Raw genomic sequence first — 21,878 nt, forward strand, 5'->3', positions numbered from 1 at the left:
CAGGGTCCCTTCCAGCTCCCTCGTCCCCTTCCTTGGTCTCCCCTCCGACTCCCTCCTCAGTCCCTATGTCTGTCCCTCGCCCTACCTCCTCGGCAGTTCCAAGGTCCCCTCCGGCTCTGGCCTCCCGGCTGCCTGCAGCCCCTCCGGCTGCCTCCCGTCGCCCGCTGGGGCTCCCTCGGGCTCCCTTTCTTCCCCCTCCTTCTTGCCCTACTCTCCTGTCTTCGCTCCTAGTCCTTTCGTTCCGCCCTTCTCTGCTCCTTGTCCCCCGGTGCTCCCTTCACGCACTCCCAGTCCTTTTGTTCCATTCGTTCCTTCTGTTCCACCCTTCCTAATCTGTCTTTCCACTTTCCCTATCCTTTGTCAGATCTTGTCCTACGTCTTGTCCCTTGCTCTGTTTTGTACCTCGGTATTGTTTCCTGTCTCCCGTTAATGGGTTTTGCTCTTCTTTTTCAGATCCGGTTTCCCTCGTCCCGTCCGTCGCCCCTTCCTAGGTGCGCCCGGTGAAGCGCGCCTTTGGGGGGGGGTTCTGTGATACCCGGCTCGTACGCTCCTCGTGTGTGCCACGCCCCTGATTACCCACGTGTGATTCCCTGATCGTCTCCATCTGTGTTCGCTTATTTTGATTGGTCTTGTCTTATTTAAGTCCTGGTCTTACCTGTTTGCCTTGTCCGTCATTGTGGATTCGTTGTCGATCCCTGTCCAATGCTCCCTAACCCTCACTTCCGTAATAAAACCCCATTATTCCCCGTACCTGGCTTCCCTTGCCTGTTTCTGGCACGATCGCCACCACCTGTATTCCCTGATCGTGACAGTATGCAGGAGGGAAATGAATTTCTATCCATGTACGTTCTGCAACCAATTATCATATCCCGGGGTCCAGAGTCCATCCCAGTGCCTATGAGAACAACCCAGGAGGGGTAACCAAACCACTGCAGGGCGGAACTGCGTGCAATTTGGCAACTCCAGTTAATCTCAGCATGATTTTAGGCTGTATAGGGAAACTGGGCTATCTGGAGCACACAGGGAGAACATCCAAATTCCACACACACGGAACCCTGGCAGAGACTCGAACCCGGGTACCAAACGTTTGAGGCAGTAATGCTACTGCAGCACCATGCCGCCCCAAACTTATTAGCTACAAAAAAAAAACATAGAATTAATACTTTCTGGATGACAGCAATTCCACGTTTTAATCTGAAAAATAATTCTCTTTATTTGAACAGAAAAAAAATTGCTACGGACATCACAATCGACAGTAACGACATGGAGAGCCGGAGTTCCGCTGCGATGGATGGACGGGAAAACACAAAAAATGAAATGATAGGCGGAACCAAGCAAAAATAAATATTAGACAAACAAATAAATAAATAAATAACAGACACACAAACGAACAAGCAGATATTTCTTCCTTGACAAATTTGGGCTGAAATAATGACACGTCAGTGGGTGGGTGGGCTGAATGCACTGCTGCATTCCCAGCACCATCCTCCATGTGCTTTTGAAGACTGACGTGCGTCTCACCTGGGGCACTGACGCTTCAGTCAGAGGGAGGGCCAGGCCGTTATGATTTCTGTTGGCCAGCAGTGAGGTAGTCTTTGGTAAGCTACTGTTAAAAAGAAAAACAGTTATCCAGGTCTTCCATAAAAAAGAGACCCATCACACTATAAAAAGTCAGGGAATCCCTGCAAAGGTCAAAGGTTAAAAAGTAGGGTTAAGGTTGTAATTAGCTAATGAGTTTGTCCAGCCAAAGCAGGCAGACGCTTCTCCTCTTCTCCAGTGCCTCTGTCAGCGCAACCCAGCCCCTGATTGACTGGGATTCCCGGCTGAACGCCCCCCGTATTTAAATCGGCGGTGGTCGGCTGGTCTCCGAAGTTTTTGGCTGACTTTGAAGCACAGCTCTCATTAGATCACAATGCCAGAGTTTTAAAAAAAAAAAAAAAACAATAATTTCATTTTAAAATGGCCAAGCTAGAGGTTGGCTGACTTCCAGTCATATTTACACGCTATTCGAAACACAAGAAAAACATACAAAAAAAAAAGATATTGTGCTATATGGAATTCACTGGATACATTATTCTTATTTTCCTTTCCTTTCATTTGCCTTTTTTTAAAATTTGCCTTAATATAATACAGCAAAAGAGGGAGTAAGTTTGACATCAGCTTCATATAAAGCTTTAAAAATAATGAAAATTACTCAGATACAGTCTGATTACCAACAATAAGATACTTTGTCTGTAGTGCAAAAAAAAACTGTGAATGTTTCAGCATAATCCACCCACAGGACAAAAACCACTAATTCAATACACAGAGTTAAGACCATTGGCAGCCGTTTGGCTACAATAGCGGTGAACAGTGGTGGGATTCCAACATTTGACTTATTTTCTGATAAGTAATAACACAACGGACTAGTAGCCTCACATGCATGCCATTTGCATTGTCTTGTTTTCTGAGTTTATTAAGTCTAGAATAACCTTTATAACAATGTATAACTATGTACTCATAACTCATAAGTTGCTCATCTGCCCCGAACCTGCCCAGTCCCATCCCTCGTTATTCGTTTTCCTGCCCAGACTTCATTCGTCTAGAGCTCTTCAGAGGTCACATGGGGATCGCTGTCTCCCTATCAGTGTTACCTTTGACTTCCTGGACCACAAAGGTCGCAGGACTAGCCCGAGCTTGCTGATCATAGCTCTTTTTCGCCCCGGTATTGCGAGAGATACAGGATCGTCTTTACACTCAGAGTCAGTACTATCGACTGATTTCTTCGGTGAGGTAAATCTTTGCATGACATTCAGGTATGATTCCGATCAGATACAGTCTACGGGGGCTGATAAGCCGATACCTCAGCCGTTTCACCTCTGAGGTAATATGAATTCCCTGTGCAGATTTAAGAATCGGTGGTCGACAGCTGCCTTTCAGAAAGCATCGCTATTCCCACTCAGGAGTGGGGAAGGGAGGAGGGAGGCAGTCACCGTAATTCGGTGCCGATTATTTGGAATCAGCTTAATGGCGCCTTCCTCTTCCTCGAAGCAGCTCCAACTCCCCTCACAGGAAGTAGTTGGGTGGCGACGGGGGGCGGTCGGCCAGAGTGGGCGGGGCCTCCCCCATGCTAATGAGTTTCTCGTAACGAGTCTTGTAGGCGTCCCTCTCCTTCAGCACCCGGGAGAGCTCACACTGCAACTGCTCCAGCTGTGGAGTGGGGGTGGGGGGGGGAAGGTGGGCAGAGGGAGAAAAGCTATTATGTTTCACTTATTGTTATTTTTATCTTAGACATTGTGGGGGAAAAAAAATTCTATTTATTGAAGCAAACAATTTCTGTCTTCAAATACTGTTGCTGTAGTTCTGCCTAACAGTGTTATGGGAGTATTGATTATGGGTGTCAGTGCTTCTGTCTGTCAGTGATGCTGAAGTCCCAGTTAGTGCAGCCTTTCAGCGTTTCAGCCTCTCAGTGCTGCTGTATGCTTGTTTAGCCGCATCAGCAGCGCCGCAGCTACCTGCTGGGTCAACACATGCTTCTCGGACTCGAGCGCGTGCCGGTGCTGCAGCCGCTTGTAGCGGCAGGACTGGGCGTAGCCGCGGTTCTTCAGCGTGCGCCGCTTCTGCTTCAGTCGCGCCACCTCGTCCTTGCTGACGCCACGCAGGTGCCGGTTCAGCTCGCGCACCGACAGGCTGACCAACTGCTCGTCGGAGAAGCGCTGGTCCACACCACCCTGGCGGGATGGGGCGAGAGCGACAGATTGAGGGAGGGAGAGAGAAAGGGAAAGAGAGAGAGAGAGATTTATAAATATTTACAGGCCCCGTATTTTGCAAACTTGTCCATAATGGATGGATGGATGGATGGATGGATGGAAGGATGGATGACTGAAAAAATAGAACTTTTTAAAATCCGAAACATGTTGAGGCACAGAACAGAGAGACTCAGGTTTCGGGTCACACACGACTCCAGGATTAGAGTTTCGGGACACACATGACCTCGAGATTTAAGTTTCAGGACACACACAACTCTGATATTTGGATTTCGAGACCAACACGCCTCTGATATTCAGATCTTGGGACACACACAACTCTCATATTTGGGTTTTGGGACCAACATGAGTCTGATACTTGGGTTTTAGGACCAAAGAAAACTCTGAAATGCAGGTTTCTGCACCAGCGTGCCTCTGATTGTCCTGTCCAAACACAACTTTGATATTCAGGTTTGGGGGACACAGGACTGTGATATTCGGGTTTGGGGGACACAGGACTGTGATATTCGGGTTTGGGGGACACAGGACTGTGATATTCGGGTTTGGGGGACACAGGACTGTGATATTCGGGTTTGGAGGACACAGGACTGTGATATTCGGGTTTGGGGGACACAGGACTGTGATATTCAGGTTTGGGGGACACATGACTGATATCTGGGATTCAGGAGCCAACATAACTCTAAGTTAAGTTATCCAGTATGACTCTCTGATTCAGGTATTTGAACACTCATTACCAAAGCCTCATTCTAGTTGTCTGGTAGACAGCTGTAGTATGTGTTTGAGTGAAGGGTGGAGAAAGGGGGGAGGGGTGGAAGGTGCACGCTTTGGCCCAAGCAGTCATAAACGCTCATGGTAATCTGACAAAGTGGCTGTGACACTGAGGAGGATTAGGAACAGCAATAATAGCTGATATAATCCGGGAAGGTCTTCCTGCCCCACCCATAACATACAGATTAAGATTCCGTCTCATATGCTCAGCGCTGCCTCAGATCAAATCCATCCAGAGGCCTCAAGTTTACCCCCTAGTCTGCCAAGAATGGAGCCACAACCTGCCTTTACTTCTCTGCACAATCCTTAGCAGTTCTTTCCATAAACATTAGGCTGCCATTGGACATTTGAATTTGGATTTTAAAAACGGGTACAAACAGAAGAGTGGATTATGGTAGTTGTGAGTGACACGTTTCATGAGCTGTACAGGGTGCCTGCCATGTGAATCTTCACCCAAGTCACACGACTAGCAAAAACAGCCTCGTCTAAGTGGAAATCTCTGCGCTTAGTCTGTGCGATCACCATCTATCTTTTCTCACCTCAGAAGCTCTGCCTTTTCATTTCTTAGCCTCATCACTCCTCTTCACCTCTGTTTATCGCTCCTTAAACATCGCTCCTTTTCATGGTCTTCCTTCCTGCCCTTACAAGATTGACCCCCCATGTGTGGGAATACCTGGTCAAGCTGGAGATGGTGGTGATGATTATGGAGGACGTGTCCTTGGTGTGGATGGTGATGGAGGTGGTGGAGATGGTGGTGGGGTGGCGGATGATGATGCCGGGTCTGAGGGCCAGGCGGGTGGGGGTAGGGGCCCAAGGAGCAGGATGGGGCACTGGGGAACGAGGAAGCCCCAGGGGGCAGGAGAAAGCTCTGCCGCTGGCCTCCGTCAGGTATCTTGGGAAGGGTGGAGGCATCCTCTTCACTGTCCTTGCTTGTGTCGTGGTAGCCGTTGCTGCAACTCTGGCCCACGCCCGGGAACTGGGTGGTGGATGCAAGGTGAGAGAGACAGATGAGGCTGAGAAAGATGGAGGTATGGAGGTTGGAGGAATCAACAGAGGGACATCAGTCTGAAAATTCACCGCAGAATCATTCTGGATAAATTTATTCACCACAGAAAAAAAAACATTCAGGAAAATTTTAAGACATCAAAAAATTCTGAAACATTGGAAATATTCTGAAACATAGAGCAGCATGTGACCTAAATACAAAGAAAGGGTCGCCACCGCAGAGGATATCAATGAAAAATGCCCAACAGAAAGGTATAAAACAATGGAAGAGATCTGTTACAGGGTTCCAGTGGAAAACACTCTATTCTCATTCACAGGTTCCAGCCCGTTTGGGCGGCAACGGCGGAGGTTCACGCTGAGATTTGTTTTCTGAATCCTGCTGGCCTTCATATTGGAAACGACTGAAGGCGAAATATCCTCCTGGGAGGGAGAATCCCGCGATCGGGCGGGCAGACACACGGAAGCTGGCCCAGGCCTCAGGGACTGGCCATTGGTGGCAGAACGTTAATCGGCGGAGACGTCTGTGGCAGATAGACGTACACACATGGATAAAGAGGAGTGTACAAAGGGGTGGGCCACAAGCGCCCAGCTGGAAGCTGATTGGCCTGTCACTCGAAACATATAATTGGCTAATGATAAGGCTGTGCCCCTCTGTAGGAATTATGGTACCTCTTATGCCCCCCACCTTAGAAAAACCCTAGAATCGCCCTTACAGACAGACAGTGCGCTGTCTCACCTGGGAGCTCACCGCAGCCGCCGCAGAATTCAGCAGCACTTCCACAGCGTCCTCGCAGCCAAGGTAGGCGCCCACGGGACCCCGGTCAGCCCCCACCCCAAGGGCCTCAGCTCCGCCCAGCTGCTGCTGAAGGGCTGCCAGCCATATGAGGTCCTCGAGGGAGGCGGGGTTCGAGACGGGGTGCAAGGCGGGGGCATGGCCTCCAGTGGGAGCGTGGGGGAAGGACAGCGAGGGGGTGGATGAGGAGGATGAGGTGGAGGAGAAGGAGGCTGGGGGCTGGGCATCGCTCAGCGTCGGCGACGGAGGCAGTGAGTTGTACGGGCTGGAGCTCACACTGGAGTCTGATGGGTACGCGTGGCCGGGGCTGCCGCCGGCGGGGGGGGCAGCACGGGGGGGCGCCTTGGAGTGCAGGCAGGGGGGGGGCGTGTCACCTTTGACCTCGAACTTGAGCAGGTCAAAGTCGTTCAGGTACTCCATGGCCAGGGGGCTGGGGGGGAGCGAGGACACAGGCAGAGAGGAGGAGGATGCCATGCTTGTTCCTCACAGGAAGTGGTGGGGGGTGTCCCTCCGTGGCCCTGAAAGAAAAGGTGACATGTAAGATATGATATAAGAAAAGGGGGGGGGGGCATCGTGACCCCAGGGTAGGGCAGTATCAGCTGATGAGCCGAGCCTAAAGATATCAGGGGGCTGTACAGGGGCGGGGCCACAGCAGCACAGTCCCCATCTGGAAGCTCATTGGGCCCCAGAGTGCCCCTTCCCTTGTCACTCACCAAATCAAAACCTGTTATTGGTTAACTGGGTGCCTTATCCACCACCTTAAAAAAAATCATAGAATCAGCCCTGATTATAAATAGTAATGTATTATAAAATGTATTTCTTGCTGACCAACGACACCTGTTTTGATTTCCTGTGTTTTCCCTGTAGCTGGTGCAGTAATGGCCGACTGTTTCTTGTTTTATTACAGCATCATTTACCAAAAAAAAGAAGAAATTTCAACTACCGTAAGTCCAAACCGGCAGAGCTATATCACACCCCTCTCTTCACCGGCAAAGAGACCCAAACAAACGATGGCTGGCACACAGGTATTTACACAAAAGTCACCAAATGATTCAGCGCTTAATCTCATGACGGTCCACGTGGACGGGTGGGGAGCGTAAATCAGCTTACATCTCCCCTTCCTGTCCGAGCGAAATTCGCTAACAATAATTATTCTATTTGTAACTTCCTGTATCTGCGTTGGCAGTATTCGACTTTTTCTTGTAATGCCAATAAGACCAATTGAATTTTATTGAACTGAGATGGCGGAGGAGGGCGGGGCTTAATGACTGAGGGGGGGGTGAAACATGTATTGATAGGGTTAAAAACAATATGAATTTATAAAGCAATTGGGTTAAAATAAAAATTTATATTAACATTTTTTTTTATTTAGCAAATGCAACATCATGTACAATTGATATTCAAGGATTCGAACCAACAACATTCTGATCACAGATGCAGCTTCCTAATCTACTGACTCTCACAGTGCATTCTGAAAAATTTGCATATAACAGTAACTACTGGTGTCTGGTGACGCAAGAAACCGATAGTCCTGGACCAGAACAGAAGCTTTGGAAGAGGGTAAGCAAGCGGGCACCCTGGATGTCTGCCATGAGTTTGACCTGTCCCCTTGGCTGTCATCTTGGTCTCTAGCTCTAAGCCGTCGTGCTTTGGGAACGTGACGCTTATTAAGGGCAGGATTGGTCTCCTGTTGAGACCCACAACACCTACTACCCCAACGGCATCCGAGACAGATCCCAGCATTTAATTAACTTCCCAATATTCCGATATAGCTATTCCTCAAGTATTGTGTTAAGGTGTGGATAAAGTTACACCAAACTGAGTTTAGCTATAAGCTGCTCCATTTCTATCCGGCCCGATCAAAATCCAGTTCAGGTAACTGCTTCTCCCGGACTCCAGTGAGGAAAACGTAGATGCTTGTGTCCATAATTGTTTGGTTTATATGATCTCATCCCTGTATCTGCTTGGTTTCGAATGATCTCTCAAATTCTTCCCAGGGTCAAAAGGCTCTAGTACCTTTTCATTTGCAACTGATGGGGATAGATGACTGTCAACACACATGCAAAGACTTAAAACTGGAAGTATATAAAACCCATTTCGCATGATGTAGGTAAAATGCACCTGAACTCCGATGAATTAATATCTTACGCAGACTTACACGCAGAAATATTTTCATCATACGCTAAAATTAGTATACTAAGCTATCCATAATTCATTGCATGTTACATTGAGGTCATCTTTATGGTATTAGAGATTATGGTTACATGCATCAAAATTCAACAGTGAATTCTATAAATGGGCTCCTGAGTCTAACCTTGTTTGGAAAGCTTAATTGTAATTAAGTAATTGTAAGCTGTACAATTTTAATTTTATTTCCTTGTTTATCATCTAGTTCACAAAATGTGATTTAAAAGTATAAATAGATAATGCATACATTGCATAAAAATATATTATCTACATAATTGCTTATAACTTTAAAAAATGACACTGTTTAATGCCGATAAAAGAATATGTGGTTGAACTACCACACTCTGACTGACCATCTTGATAAGATACCTCTGTTTTATATGTATTATTTTCTACTGCATTTTCTTGTTTCTTTCGGTTTAATGTTATTTATTTTTTATAAGAGGTATATCATTGGTGGGAACTACACAGTTTTGTTACACATGTACAATGAAAATAAAGGTATTCTACTGCAAAACGCAACGAAACTTTACCTATTCACATGCCAAAAAAAGATGTACATTTGTCAGCATGTTTTTGTTTAGCTGTTTGCACATTCCTGACAGAAGAGGCTGCCGCTTATAGGAAGCCTGGCATGCGCTTCTAAACGAACCTGATTCTCTCTCTTCACGATATTCTGCAGCAATTAAAGCCCACACAGTAAACATCCTTAACTACGGTTCCCAGAACTCCCCCCCCATAAAAAAAAAACCCGCTTCAGTTCTGATTATTCTGCCAGCACAGAGTAAAGAAGCTTTAAAAAGTTTGCTTTTAGTATCGTCTGTGTTTATACTTTAAATAAAACCAAGCAAATAAACAAAATAAATTGGCCATTTGCAACAAAACCACACCAAGAGTGAAGACTTAATAAAACGCATTATTGAAGAGAAATAAACACATAAACCAACCAACATGAACATAAAAACAAACAGCATTCTCTTCGACATCTACATCATTATTATCAATGATGATCAATATTGATCATTATATAATGCATGTAATGTATAGCACGGCTCTTTACACAGTCACTGACTAAACTCCCAACTATTCCTAATCATTCTCTCCCCTGGCATCTCTGCCCCCCCATGCTGCCCACCCCCTCCAGCCTTCTCAAAGACTGCCTCCCAAACTGTAAAGGGTGCAGGGCAGCCCATCCTTACCTCTGTCCAGCCTATTGACTGTCCCGCCTCAGATGACCTGTCTCTGAGTTTGTGACTGCCGTGAGCAGGAGAGGGGGGTATGGCTGACTCTCTGTCTGCCTGTTATGTTCTCTCTCTCCCTCTCTCTCTTCTCCCTTCACTGTCTCCCTCCCTCATGCAAATTTCCCTCTCTGTCTCCCAGCTATCCTAACTCCCCCCACCCTCTTTGCCCTGTCTAATTCCCTCTCTCCATTCTCCTCCTCCAGTCTGCTCCCCATATATTTCTATCTCCTGCTCAATCTACATCTTTTTTATCTCTCCCCCATTGATTACTCAGAGAGTCAGAGCGACCAGCGTTCTAACTAAGCGATACATAGTACTTGAGACTCGCCGAGTTGTGATGGAAATGATTGTGATTCACTTGTACAGCCTTGGATGGAATTCCAACTGAATCCACTGAGGTTGCGATCTGTTGTAGAGATGTTCCTTCAGAAGTCTGTGGAGCAGGCATGTGTGGAGACATCTGTGACTGGGGGCCAAGGGAGTTCAAAGAGGGTCCTCGAAGTATTCGGAGATACACCAAGCCTGCATGACAGGCAATGGTGGAATGGAGAAGATGGCCAGTGTGTGTAGGTGTGTGTGTGTGTGTGTGTGTGTGTGTGTGTCTGTGTGAGTGACTGGTGGGCAGCATTCACTGATGAGACCAGCTCAGGGGCTCCGCCTCAAGTAATGGACCACCAGCAGAAATTCGCCAAACTGCCAACTTCCTCATCATCTCAGCAAGAATTGGCAACATCCCAGCCTATGACAATCTGCCGCCTGCGGTGTGGGTGACCGGGGCTGTCGGTGACTGTGTTCCTGCTGCTGTTATGAAACGCTATGGTAAATATTATTGTTGTCCTGTCGGATTTGTCATAACACGTATATAGACTGACAGGGGATGTAAAAAACTAATATATTATCAGGCCGATTAAGCTACTGTACACTGCCACCTGGTGGCCACTTTTAATAATCGCAGGTTAGGTGCAGGAAGTGCAACTATCAATGTGAAAATAAGAAGACAGGTTCATATCGCTTCTGTGTAAAATTTCCTGGACTAACTATGAGGCCTTAGACGCTGTTTCATTCCACCTCTTCTCCTCAGCATCACTCCTTTCCATCACAGACAGACAGACAGACAGACAGACACACACACACACACACACACTGGCCTGTCTCCCCTCACTGTCCCAACCCCCCTCACCTTTACTGCTCAGTCATACCACTGTCCTTCTGTCAACCTTCTACCTTCTGTTGTGTTTGCCTCTGTCTATCAGTGTATACCTCAGTCTGGAAGATCTCCGTTTCTGCATGTTGTAGCAAAGGGGCTCTGAACTATTTTTTTCCCAGTGGGGAAAATCCATCGGCAACACTGCATCCGATAATATTTGCCAACCTGGAGGCTCCCCTGAAGATAAAATTTGCTGGGGTGGCGATCGATCGGGCGATCACTATTGTAGGAGAATTTTCATGTTTAGGGAACATTAAGATGTTGCAAAAAGTGTTTTCGTCTCGAGAATCTCATTGGCTGCCAGGACCCATTCCCCCCCTGTCACTCATACTGTAGTTAAACCCCGGGAATGGAATAATTAGCCTTTTAGCTCGTTTGATTTTGCTAAGCAGAGAAATGCGTAATGGGCACTTTTTAATAATACTAAGTGGGTAAACTCATTAAGCCTGAGTCTCCGGGTGCCTTAATTATGTCTCCATGAGGAATCAGGGTGTTAATGCTGTCCGTGTTGATCTGATTTAAAGGGGATGACCATACAGCACGCATCCGCTCATAGATTTCGCAATGTCGCATCCTGTGTTGTGCGGATCGGACATCATGCGATGTAGAAAATGAGGACATGGCTTTTTATAATTATGAGTTGTGATTTATTTATGTGTTCAGCAGGGTTGCCCAGCTGAATCTTATTGATTGCTATCTTGAGACTCCTTGTTCTTCCCATGGAGAACAGCATCCATACCTTCCAATGGGACATGTCATTCAAACTGCTCTTCCCATAAGGATAAATATGTCCCTGTAGATTACAGTGAGCGCCCTGTGATGGACCGGCAGATGATTCTTCTGTGTGCCTTTAAGCTGGAGGAATGGTCACCAGTGGTTGTATGTATGTATGGAATGTTGGTGGAAGCCCATATGGATCAGGCTTTGCCCTTGTTCCGTTCCCATGTTTCACTCTGGGGGCTGAGGTTATGGCAGTGAAGTCGGTGATCTGTTAGGTCAGCGTCCCCGCAAAAGCAGGTTGACCGGCACTGGATGGATGGAGATATGTGCTTAACAGACACACTCCCATCAAGATGAATGTACACCAGTGTCACATATACCGCTGTACACCAGCTGAGTAACAGCTGAGTATGGCCCTGACCAAGCAAAGGTTAAGCACCTTGACCTGGGCAAGCCAAAGCACCAGGACCCAGTGGGGGCCTTTCCCACTAAGTCTCCCGCCCTCCACCACTGCGCCAGGTCGGACATTTGAGCCACTGCCACCGCCCCCCCCCACCCCATCCATTGGAGCGCCGCAGTGCAACATGACCTCTGAGGGAACGAGGGCAGGAACAGCTTCATTTCACATCAATCTATGCGCTGGTAATGGGGGGGGGGGGGCAGTGAATAACCCGTCCATGACGCGTCAGTGCTGCCTGTATAACTCACGCAGTGTGTGTGTGTGTGTGTGTGTGTGTGTGTGTGTGTGTGTGTGTGTGTGTGTGTGGGGGGGGGGGGGGCAGTGAATAGCCCGTTCATGGTGCGTCAGTGCTGCCTGTATAACTCACGCAGTGGGGGGGGGGGGCAGGGAATAGCCCGTACATGCTGTGTCAGTGCTGCCTGTATGACTCACGCACTGTTGGGGGGGGGGGGGCAGTGAATAGCCAATCCATGATGCATCAGTGATGCCTGTGTAACACATGCAGTACAGGGGGGAGTGAATAGCCAGTCCATGGTGTGTCAGTGCTGCCTGTATAACTCACACAGTGTGGGGGGGGGGGGGGGGGGCGGTGAATCGCCCGTCCATGGTGTGTCAGTGCTGTATGTTTAGCTCATGCAGTAAGCGGGGGGGGGGGGGCAGTACATAGTCCATCCATGCTGCGTCAGTGCCTCCTGTATAACTCACGCAGTGTGGGGGGGGGGGCAATGAATAGCCCGTTCATGGTGCGTCAGTGCTGCCTGTATAACTCACGCAGTACAGGGGCCAGTGAATAGCCTGTCCATGGTGCGTCAGTGCTGCATGTATAACTCACGCAGTGGGTGGGAGGGCAGGGAATAGCCCGTACATGCTGTGGCAGTGCTGCCTGTATGACTCATGCACTGTCGGGGGGGCAGTGAATAGCCGATCCATGATGCATCAGTGATGCCTGTATAACTCATGCAGTACAGGGGGGAGTGAATAGCCAGTCCATGATGTGTCAGTGCTGCCTGTATAACATACGCAGTACGGGGGGGGCAGTGAATAGCCCGTCCATGGTGCATCAGTGCTGCCTGTGTAACTCATGCAGTACAGGGAAGCAGTGAATAGCCAGTCCATGGTGTGTCAGTGCTGCCTGCATAACTCACGTGTGGGGGGGGGCAGTGAATAGCCCATCCATGGTGTGTCAGTGCTGCCTGTATAACTCACGCAGTGTGGGGGGGGCAGTGAATAGCCCGTCCATGGTGCATCAGTGCTGTATGTTTAGCTCATGCAGTAAGTGGGGGGGGAGTACATAGTCCATCCATACTGCGTCAGTGCCTCCTGTATAACTCACGCAGTGTGGGGGGGGACAGTGAACATCCATGGTGTGTCAGTGCTGCCTGTATAACTCACGCAGTCTAGGAGGGGGCAGTGAATAACCCGTTCATGGTGTGTCAGTGCTGCCTGTATAACTTACGCAGTGTGGGGGGGGGCAGTGAATAGCCCGTCCATGGTGCATCAGTGCTGTATGTTTAGCTCATGCAGTAAGTGGGGGGGGAGTACATAGTCCATCCATACTGCGTCAGTGCCTCCTGTATAACTCACGCAGTGTGGGGGGGGACAGTGAACATCCATGGTGTGTCAGTGCTGCCTGTATAACTCACGCAGTCTAGGAGGGGGCAGTGAATAACCCGTTCATGGTGTGTCAGTGCTGCCTGTATAACTTACGCAGTGTGGGGGGGGGCAGGGAATAGCCCGTCCATGGTGCATCAGTGCTGCCTGTATAACTCACACAGTGTGGGGGGGGGCAGTGAATAGCCCATCCATGGTGCGTCAGTGCTCTCTGTATAACTCACGCAGTGGGGGGGGGGGGGGGGCAGTGATTAACCCGTCCATGGTGCGTCAGTGCTGCTTGTATTGATTAGTATTGAATAATAATGATCCGGGATAGGCTCCGGACCCCCCGCAACCCAGTAGGATAAGCGGTTTGGAAAATGGATGGATGGATGGATGAATAATAATGAATTCTGCATTTTTTACTGTTAATAATAATAACAATAATAATGATAAACATAATAATAATAATAATAATAATTATTATTATTATTATATTAGTGGTAGTAGTAGTAGTAGTAGTAGTGCAGTAGTAGTAGTAGTAGTAGTAGTAGTAGTAGTAGGAGTTATATTCTACCACTCATTGTTAAAGAAAACCTTTATAGGTATTAATTGGTTCCCCTCCCAAATCACACAGAGGCCCCCATTTCAAGGTCACATCTAGATTCCCAGAAGCTCCACCCCCCCATTCTGGTTATTAATCACCACCTGTATAACGTTAATTAAGAGTTTATAATCAGCTGAACTCCGTAGTGAATATTAATGGAGCTCAGCCCCTGCTCCCTTAGCTCCTTAAACAGATAAACAGCTGTACAGTTATGAATGGGTTAATCATATGTAACAAGCTTGTGTGGTAAATGAAGCCCCCCGCCCCCAGGTCTCGTTAGTGATAAGCTTCTACACAGTCTTTGTTCATTACTGCCCAGCGCAGAGCCTGCGCGTGATGACTGGCAACGGTTTGTTATGCATTAATTAATCAGCTTCTTAACTGAGGCAGTTAGGCAGAGGTCAAAATTAGGTCATGGCCTCAGGCAAAGTCTAGATTTAAGGGAGACAAAGGGTGAAGGGGGGGGGCTAAAACATCAAGCATGAAATAAATAAAAATTAAATTAATAAGAAAAAATTGTAAAAAGTGGATTTATTCTATTTATAAACCTCAGAGATCGTAAACATCCATCCATCCATGTCTGCTTATCCAGAGCACGATATTGTATGTATCCAACACTCTGACCACAGAGTGGTCCTGTTGCACTGAGAGCTGTGGGCAGTGAGAGCTTCAAACATGGAAGAGATTTGAGGACAAAAGGGCATCGGAGATGGAGAGAGTGAGGACATCTAAGGACGTCAAGGGCAGTAGCTTCACAGAAGGCAGAACTATTTTTCAGGCTAAATGGGGGCAGATGGCCTAGGCCTCACCCCAAACTCTCCCTCCCCCACAAGATATATATCCTAATCCAGACCAAGTCCCTCAAAAATGCCGGACTTACATCCTTCTCCATCCTTTGCTGTCCCCATCTCTCTCACCATTTGCTTTATGCCTAATCTCCATGTTATTAAAAAAAAATCAATCCAATTCACAACCGGAGCTGTTAAGCTTAACAGCTTCTCTTAAAGCAGATCACTCAAACAGAAAGGCTTGTGGGCTTTGAGCAACAGGTGCTTTTTTCAGATTATCACTGAAAAATAAACTTTGCTGTTTCTACGAGTTGTGCCACACTCATGAACTGGAGAAACAAAGACCATCTTGCACAGAACATTTTAAATAACAGCTTGGAATTTCCTGTCTATGATAATCTGAGCTTGGGATATACTTTCTGTGATGCTCTAAGCTTGGGATACACTGTCTGTGATGCTCTGAGATTGGGATACACTGTCTGTGATGCGTTGAGCTTGGGATACACTGTCTGTGATGCTCTGAGCTTGGGATACACTGTCTGTGATGCTCTGAGCTTGGGATACACTGTCTGTGATGCTCTGAGCTTGGGATACACTTTCTGTGATGCTCTGAGCTTGGGATACACTGTCTGTGATGCTCTGAGCTTGGGATACACTGTCCGTGATGCTCTGAGCTTGGGATACACTGTCTGTGATGCTCTGAGCTTGGGATACACTTTCTGTGATGCTCTGAGCTTGGGATACACTGTCCGTGATGCTCTGAGCTTGGGATACACTGTCTGTGATGCTCTGAGCTTGGGATACACTTTCTGTGATGCTCTAAGCTTGGGATACATTTTCTGTGATGCTCTAAGCTTGGGATACACTGTCCGTGATGCTCTGAGCTTGGGATACACTGTCTGTGATGCTCTGAGTTTGGGATACACTGTCTGTGATGCTCTGAGCTTGGGATACACTTTCTGTGATGCTCTGAGCTTGGGATACACTTTCTATGATGCTCTAAGCTTGGGATACACTGTCTGTGATGCTCTGAGCTTGGGATACACTGTCTGTGATGCTCTGAGTTTGGGATACACTGTCTGTGATGCGTTGAGCTTGGGATACACTGTCTGTGATGCTCTGAGCTTGGGATACACTGTCTGTGATGCTCTGAGCTTGGGATACACTTTCTGTGATGCTCTGAGCTTGGGATACACTGTCTGTGATGCTCTGAGCTTGGGATACACTGTCCGTGATGCTCTGACCTTGGGATACACTGTCTGTGATGCTCTGAGCTTGGGATACACTGTCTGTGATGCTCTGAGCTTGGGATACACTGTCTGTGATGCTCTGAGCTTGGAATGCACATCTTGTTCATTATTCAATCTATACAAGCCCAGTTTTGACTGTTTTCCTAACTAATAAGATTCAGACCCCTTTGTGTTGTCTTTGGCCATCCCTTTCCTTGGATATTTCTCTTCATGGTTGGGGTGGGGGGGTCAGTTCGCAAGCAGATTATTAGGCTATTAATGGGTTTGCGAGACTGATTCTCCTGTTTTAATCTGGTGTCAGATTAACAGATCCTGTGCTCCAAAAGACTGCCTATAATCTAGTCTGGCGCTTAGACGCCAAGACATAATTCTAGATTCCCGCCTGCACCCTCTGGGCTTCCGCTTCTGGCAGAATCAATTCTGAATTAAATCTAAAACCAACAACCATCAGACGACAATACTAAATGTCCTTAAGTATAAAAGCTAAACTGGTCCCTGTTCGACTGTGATAATATTACCCAGAGGCAATTCTAGGATTTTTTTTAAGGTGCTGTGCCTAAAAGGGCCCATAATTGATATAGAGGGACCAATCTTATCATTAACCAATGATATGCTTCGAACTGGTGAGTGACAGTAGAGGGGGCAGTCCAGGGTCCAATCAGCTTTCAGCTGCATCTATTGCCTCAGTGGTTCACCCCTGTCCATGCCCCTGATACTACCACCATAATGAGTCAAACAGTGCCATCTCAAATAAACAAAATAGCAAACTTAGCTATTTCTCTGGTGAAACTGATTGACATGCACTCTAACAATACCACATTAGTATCTCTTAGTAATATATTTCTATGCCATTGTAGTTATTTTACCTCCTTATCTAAATTCATATCGACCAAAAATTATTTTTGGATTAGTCCACTGATGCTGTTTTTTTTCATGTCAATAGTTTAGTTGGATTGCCTAAAAAGCTCTGCGTAAATTAACCCGAGATACTGGTGGCTGCCAGTGGTTTCTCAGTAATGCTCCTCAGAATATTTGGCCTGTGAATCAGCAGGAGGAATTCTGCTCACATCAGTGAAACATTTCTCAGTTTGAAGGGAGGAATGAGCCAGAGATGGACACAGATGGGTGTGCTGGCGCTGCAGGCCGCCCGAAGAAGGAAGGCACACGGGGATTAAGGTACCCGGCGATTTGGCTCGACTCCCAGACTGAAACATGACACTAAATCTGCTAATTCCCTCATTTGCACTCCCCTGGCTCATAACTGCCCCCTTCCCCGGTTTGGGGGATTACAGCGGATTATTACTGCGCTCTCTCTAACCGAATAACAGTGAGGGTGGTGGTGGTTGGGGGGGGGGGGGGGGGGAGGCAGGAGCCAATTTCAGTCCGGGCCTGTACCTACTGCATATTGAAATGTTTTTTTGGAATGCAGATACAAGTGCTTCAGTAGTGGGCGGTGGGGGTCCAGTGATGGGCTGTTCATCCAGGAGTAGCGAGTTCCTCTTCTGTTTGTCTCCTGGTCCTCGAGAGATGGAGCTACATGCCTGGACGTGGTTGCCCCATATGTGGACCTGACTCCCTCCTGATTTCCCTGTTTGTTTCCCTAAGATAATTGAATGCTTGTGCAGGACGGATGCGCGTGTCCTGTGATTGGCTGGCGCCCTGGCTTGGGTTATATCCCGCCTTGTGATCATTGTTTCTGGAACAGGCTCCAGACCCCAACGACCCTGCATTGGGCAACCAGTATGGAACATGCAGGCTGGTCCCTAGCTAATGCGGGGTTACTGGCCCATACAATACTGGCCCATCTGGAAAATTCCCGAACATCCTGAAGGCCTGAATCAGTCTATTCAGCTTTATACTCCATATCCCTCCATATTGTGTATAATATTATCATTTAAAACATTTTATTTATTTTATTATATGTAGCACTGCTGGAGAAAAGCACAAAGAGTTTGTACACTAACAATAAACACATTCTACTCTCTATATAGAGCACAGGATTCTTATTCATATGATCCACTGTACTCATAAACCACATTTAAGCTGGACGGTTAACACACAGCAGATATACTCCAATACATGCAGGTACCCAAATATATCCTGGTATGACTAAGCTCATACACATTAGCGCTGGTACTGACCCACGCTTCTCTTTGCGTCTATAAGCATGTAACAAGATTAGTGACATCTGGCATTTTCTACTTTAACCTCAGCACCGTGTTGTTATTGCATATCTTCTGTATATCATACATTGTTTAAAAACTGTATATATTTTATTTATGTTATTGATTGCTATTCTTTTATTTACTATCTATTGTTCTTTGTTATGCAGTATGTGTTTACATCTAAGTGAGATATGGAAACACGTGTTTTATTGTAATTGTACTAATGAGGGTAAAGCTTTTAAATCCTTTGAATACATTACGGATAATTTACACTGGTATTTTGTGGTTTGTGTATTGAGAGGTGGTGCCCCTCTTTGCGAGTGTGCAGATGTGCATGTGTGAGTGTGCATGTGTGAGAGTGCATGTGTGAGAGTGCATGTGTGAGAGTGCATGTGTTTGCGCGTGAATTTCTGCACACACCTGGATGCATCAGTATACACACACAGACGTTATATCTGTAATTACGATGTCCTCAGTGGCCCCAGAGGGGCTATGGAAGCAGCGTTTGTTGTAATACATGAACACATAGACACACACGCATGCGCACACACACACACACACACACACACACACACACGTACACACACGCTCGCACACACACTTCATCTCCTCCCCCGGGACCTTAAAGGCAGACAGGCAAACGGCTGGCTGGGTAGTTCATACAGACGGCCAGCCTTCCCATAGGAGTATGTCAGATAGGATTTCCAAGTAACAAGAGTCCTACTCTTACATGTCCCTGAAACACCCTAAGGACACAGGAATGGTCAGACGTACATGTAGACACTCAGCACACATTAATACTTTGCTGCTGTGTGAAGAGTCACTCTACATGATATTCCAAATAAGTCTCAGACATGGCAAGGTGCTACCCTCCAGGTCAGGCTCATCCCGGATTTCGTTCTCCAGCCACTGATATCCTGCTCCTGCTATCCCTGTCCCCCTCGGTCTCTACCTTTGTAATCCGAGCGGATGTTGCTTAGTAACGGGAGACGGGCCGCCGGATCGCACTGGTGTCGTGATGCGCCCGCCCACCAGCCATGAGCCCAGGGATACCTGTACAGAGGGGGTGGGGGGGGGCTTACAGTTGGCCTACTTTTCTACTGGAACACAACCCAGTGTCAATCAGTGCTGAAATGGCAACTAAATGGTTAAAATGTGATGAGAAGTCCTACAGAACTTTATTTTCTTAAACGTAGATGAAATGTAGATATAACTTTACCTAGACTGACGCAAAAAATCATATGCTCAAAATGTCATATGACCCGTAAACTCTTTAAGCATCAATTGTCACAATGATGCATCATGAAATCTCACCATTCAACAGTAGGATCAAGCATGCAGATTTTTTTTTGTCATTCTGCTTCTCCTGAGGCTTCTTTTATCCTTTTAGTGGATTTCCTATGCGATGGCCACAGGCTCCCCCTGCTGTTCAACATTATTCACTGTCCATAGGCTCCCCCTGCAGTTCAACATCATAAACTGTCTACAGGTCCTTTGCATTTTTTTATCAATTCATAAAAACGCAAGTTAGCAATAAAAACTCATAAATAAGCCTGATAAAAGGGGGGAAAAAAACTCGTTTAGTTCTCTCAGCATATTTCTTTATTAATTAATATATTCTTAGAGGATTTTTCTTATAAAATATATCACATTTCAGTGAAGGGCGGCAGATAGGGGTATAAATAGCGTTTGATTTCATTTAACAAGTATCCACAACCATATAAAGCTAACGGTTAAAACACAGATTAAAGTATGATGGTCATTTTGCCATAATCATACAAAAAAGCAACAGCAACAACAAATAGTAATAATAATAATCATCATCATAATAATAATAATCTGAATCATAATAATGATTAACGTTTCAGCAGCTAGCGAGAGAAAATCAACAGCAGTGAACACAGTTTACGGTTTTGAGAGTCCCTATAGAGAAAAACATTAAAAACGACGCATTTGGGGCGTGGTGAGTGGAATAACTACTTTGTAGGGTGGGGTGTAGAGTTGGCAGGTGGATGTACATGTTTGTGGATTTACTATCCAACAGTTCAAAAGACGGTGATTGTAGAGTCCACACTGAACAGCTCTCGCTTCCATTACACCTTCCTCCTCCCCTACTCCTCTCCCTTCATCTACTTTTAACGCCTTTGTCCTCACTGAGCAGAACATCCCACTGTTGTCTTGGTAACACTCTCCCCCCCCCTCCCCAGCACCAGGTGAGCTCCACAGGTCATTTTGGGGCACTGCTTCCAGGCACTGTGTTTTCATAGCCTATAGCGAGAAAAAAAAAAAGATTATCGTCAATGTCCTGCTGGTTTGAAGAGAGCTGTATCCTCAGCGCTGCCTGCGCCCTGTAGCGTATCAGCCTTTCAAGCTAAAATATCCATGTTCTGTAGCTGCGTTTAAACTGCGCTAGGGGCTGTAGCATCGAAACCATGCAGGTACAGGTTTAGCTCAGAGGTGAAAAAATGTGCATTTCTTTTTGTGTAAGAAAAACCAGCAGTGAGGTATGGAAACCATGAATTCCCAGGAAAATGCCAGAATGTCAATTCAGTCTTGGATCAGGATGATCGTGGTGTCCAGATGATCCTACTGCAAAACTGACTTTTACGGTCATCATTTATATAGCTGGATGTTTTCCTGGAGAAATTCAAAGTTAGTATCCCAAAGGGGCACTGGCGAGGCCCCTCCTGGAACCTGAAGCAGAAGTTCTCACAATAGCAAGCCTTAAAGACGGCAAAGCCTGCCACAGACCTCTGGAATGTGCGAACGAACAAATGTAAACAAGCAGACGCATGGCACGCACATGCAGGAGCACGCAGACACAGTACCAAGGAGCTCCTGCGATTTGGCCCTGTTCTGGGGGAGCCTGGGTTTTTTCACAGGGGGTTTGCGGTTCAAGGGCCTCTCTGCATTACCGGGGCTGTCCCGGTCAGTGCCTGAAGGAAAAGGTCAGCAGTGGCACAGAAGCACACGCACCATCAGCGGGGGGGTGACAGACAGATGAGGACCCAGTGAGGTCAAAACAAGGATGCATAAAGCTGCAAGTGCGAAGCATGTGGGCCACATGTATGTTTCTAGAAAGTTCTGGGCTGCCATGCAGGACATATGTGGCGAATGCTTCTGGGGCGTACCTGTGTCAATGGAGAGTAATTTCCTGGTCCTCTGTGGCTTTACAGGTGCTGCAGGTCTAACGAATGACTCCCCTGTTAACCATAGAATGCATCACGTCCATCACTCACCATTATCATCATATTCTTCATTCTCAATTTAGCGTCTTTTTTCACTCCAATCACCATCGTCAACATAATTATTGTCATGAACTTCTTCATTATGATTAATATGGTCTTC

The 21,878-nt window shown here is 46.9% G+C and overlaps 2 protein-coding genes across 8 annotated transcripts in view; both read right to left on the bottom strand.

Moving 5' to 3' along the window:
* Positions 1-2,096: 2,096 nt before the first annotated feature.
* On the bottom strand, positions 2,097-19,892 carry LOC125739707 (transcription factor Maf-like). Its single transcript, XM_049010108.1, has 6 exons — positions 19,845-19,892; positions 19,483-19,583; positions 6,687-6,830; positions 6,189-6,190; positions 3,495-3,695; positions 2,097-3,189 (listed from the first exon to the last, which is right to left on the bottom strand). Exons 3-6 carry the CDS (start codon positions 6,784-6,786, stop codon positions 3,046-3,048), a joined length of 447 nt encoding a protein of 148 aa, XP_048866065.1. The 5' UTR covers positions 6,787-6,830; positions 19,483-19,583; positions 19,845-19,892; the 3' UTR covers positions 2,097-3,045.
* A 253-nt stretch (positions 19,893-20,145) lies between these two features.
* The window catches only part of LOC125739700 (uncharacterized), a 38,968-nt gene continuing 37,235 nt past the window's right edge, over positions 20,146-21,878 (bottom strand). For 4 of the 7 annotated variants that reach the window (XM_049010091.1, XM_049010093.1, XM_049010090.1 and 1 more), the window contains 3 exons: positions 21,662-21,733; positions 21,359-21,466; positions 20,146-20,798 (listed from right to left, as the gene is read on the bottom strand). In XM_049010091.1, the coding sequence (XP_048866048.1) occupies positions 20,758-20,798; positions 21,359-21,466; positions 21,662-21,733 (221 nt within the window). In that variant the 3' untranslated portion in view covers positions 20,146-20,757. Of the gene's footprint in view, positions 20,799-21,358; positions 21,467-21,661; positions 21,734-21,878 lie in introns of those variants that run through there. The other 3 variants (XM_049010094.1, XM_049010092.1, XM_049010095.1) reach the window with 2 other exon arrangements.

Source organism: Brienomyrus brachyistius, chromosome 4 (assembly GCF_023856365.1).
Source record: "Brienomyrus brachyistius isolate T26 chromosome 4, BBRACH_0.4, whole genome shotgun sequence".
In the NCBI taxonomy this organism is placed as follows: Eukaryota; Metazoa; Chordata; class Actinopteri; order Osteoglossiformes; family Mormyridae; genus Brienomyrus; species Brienomyrus brachyistius.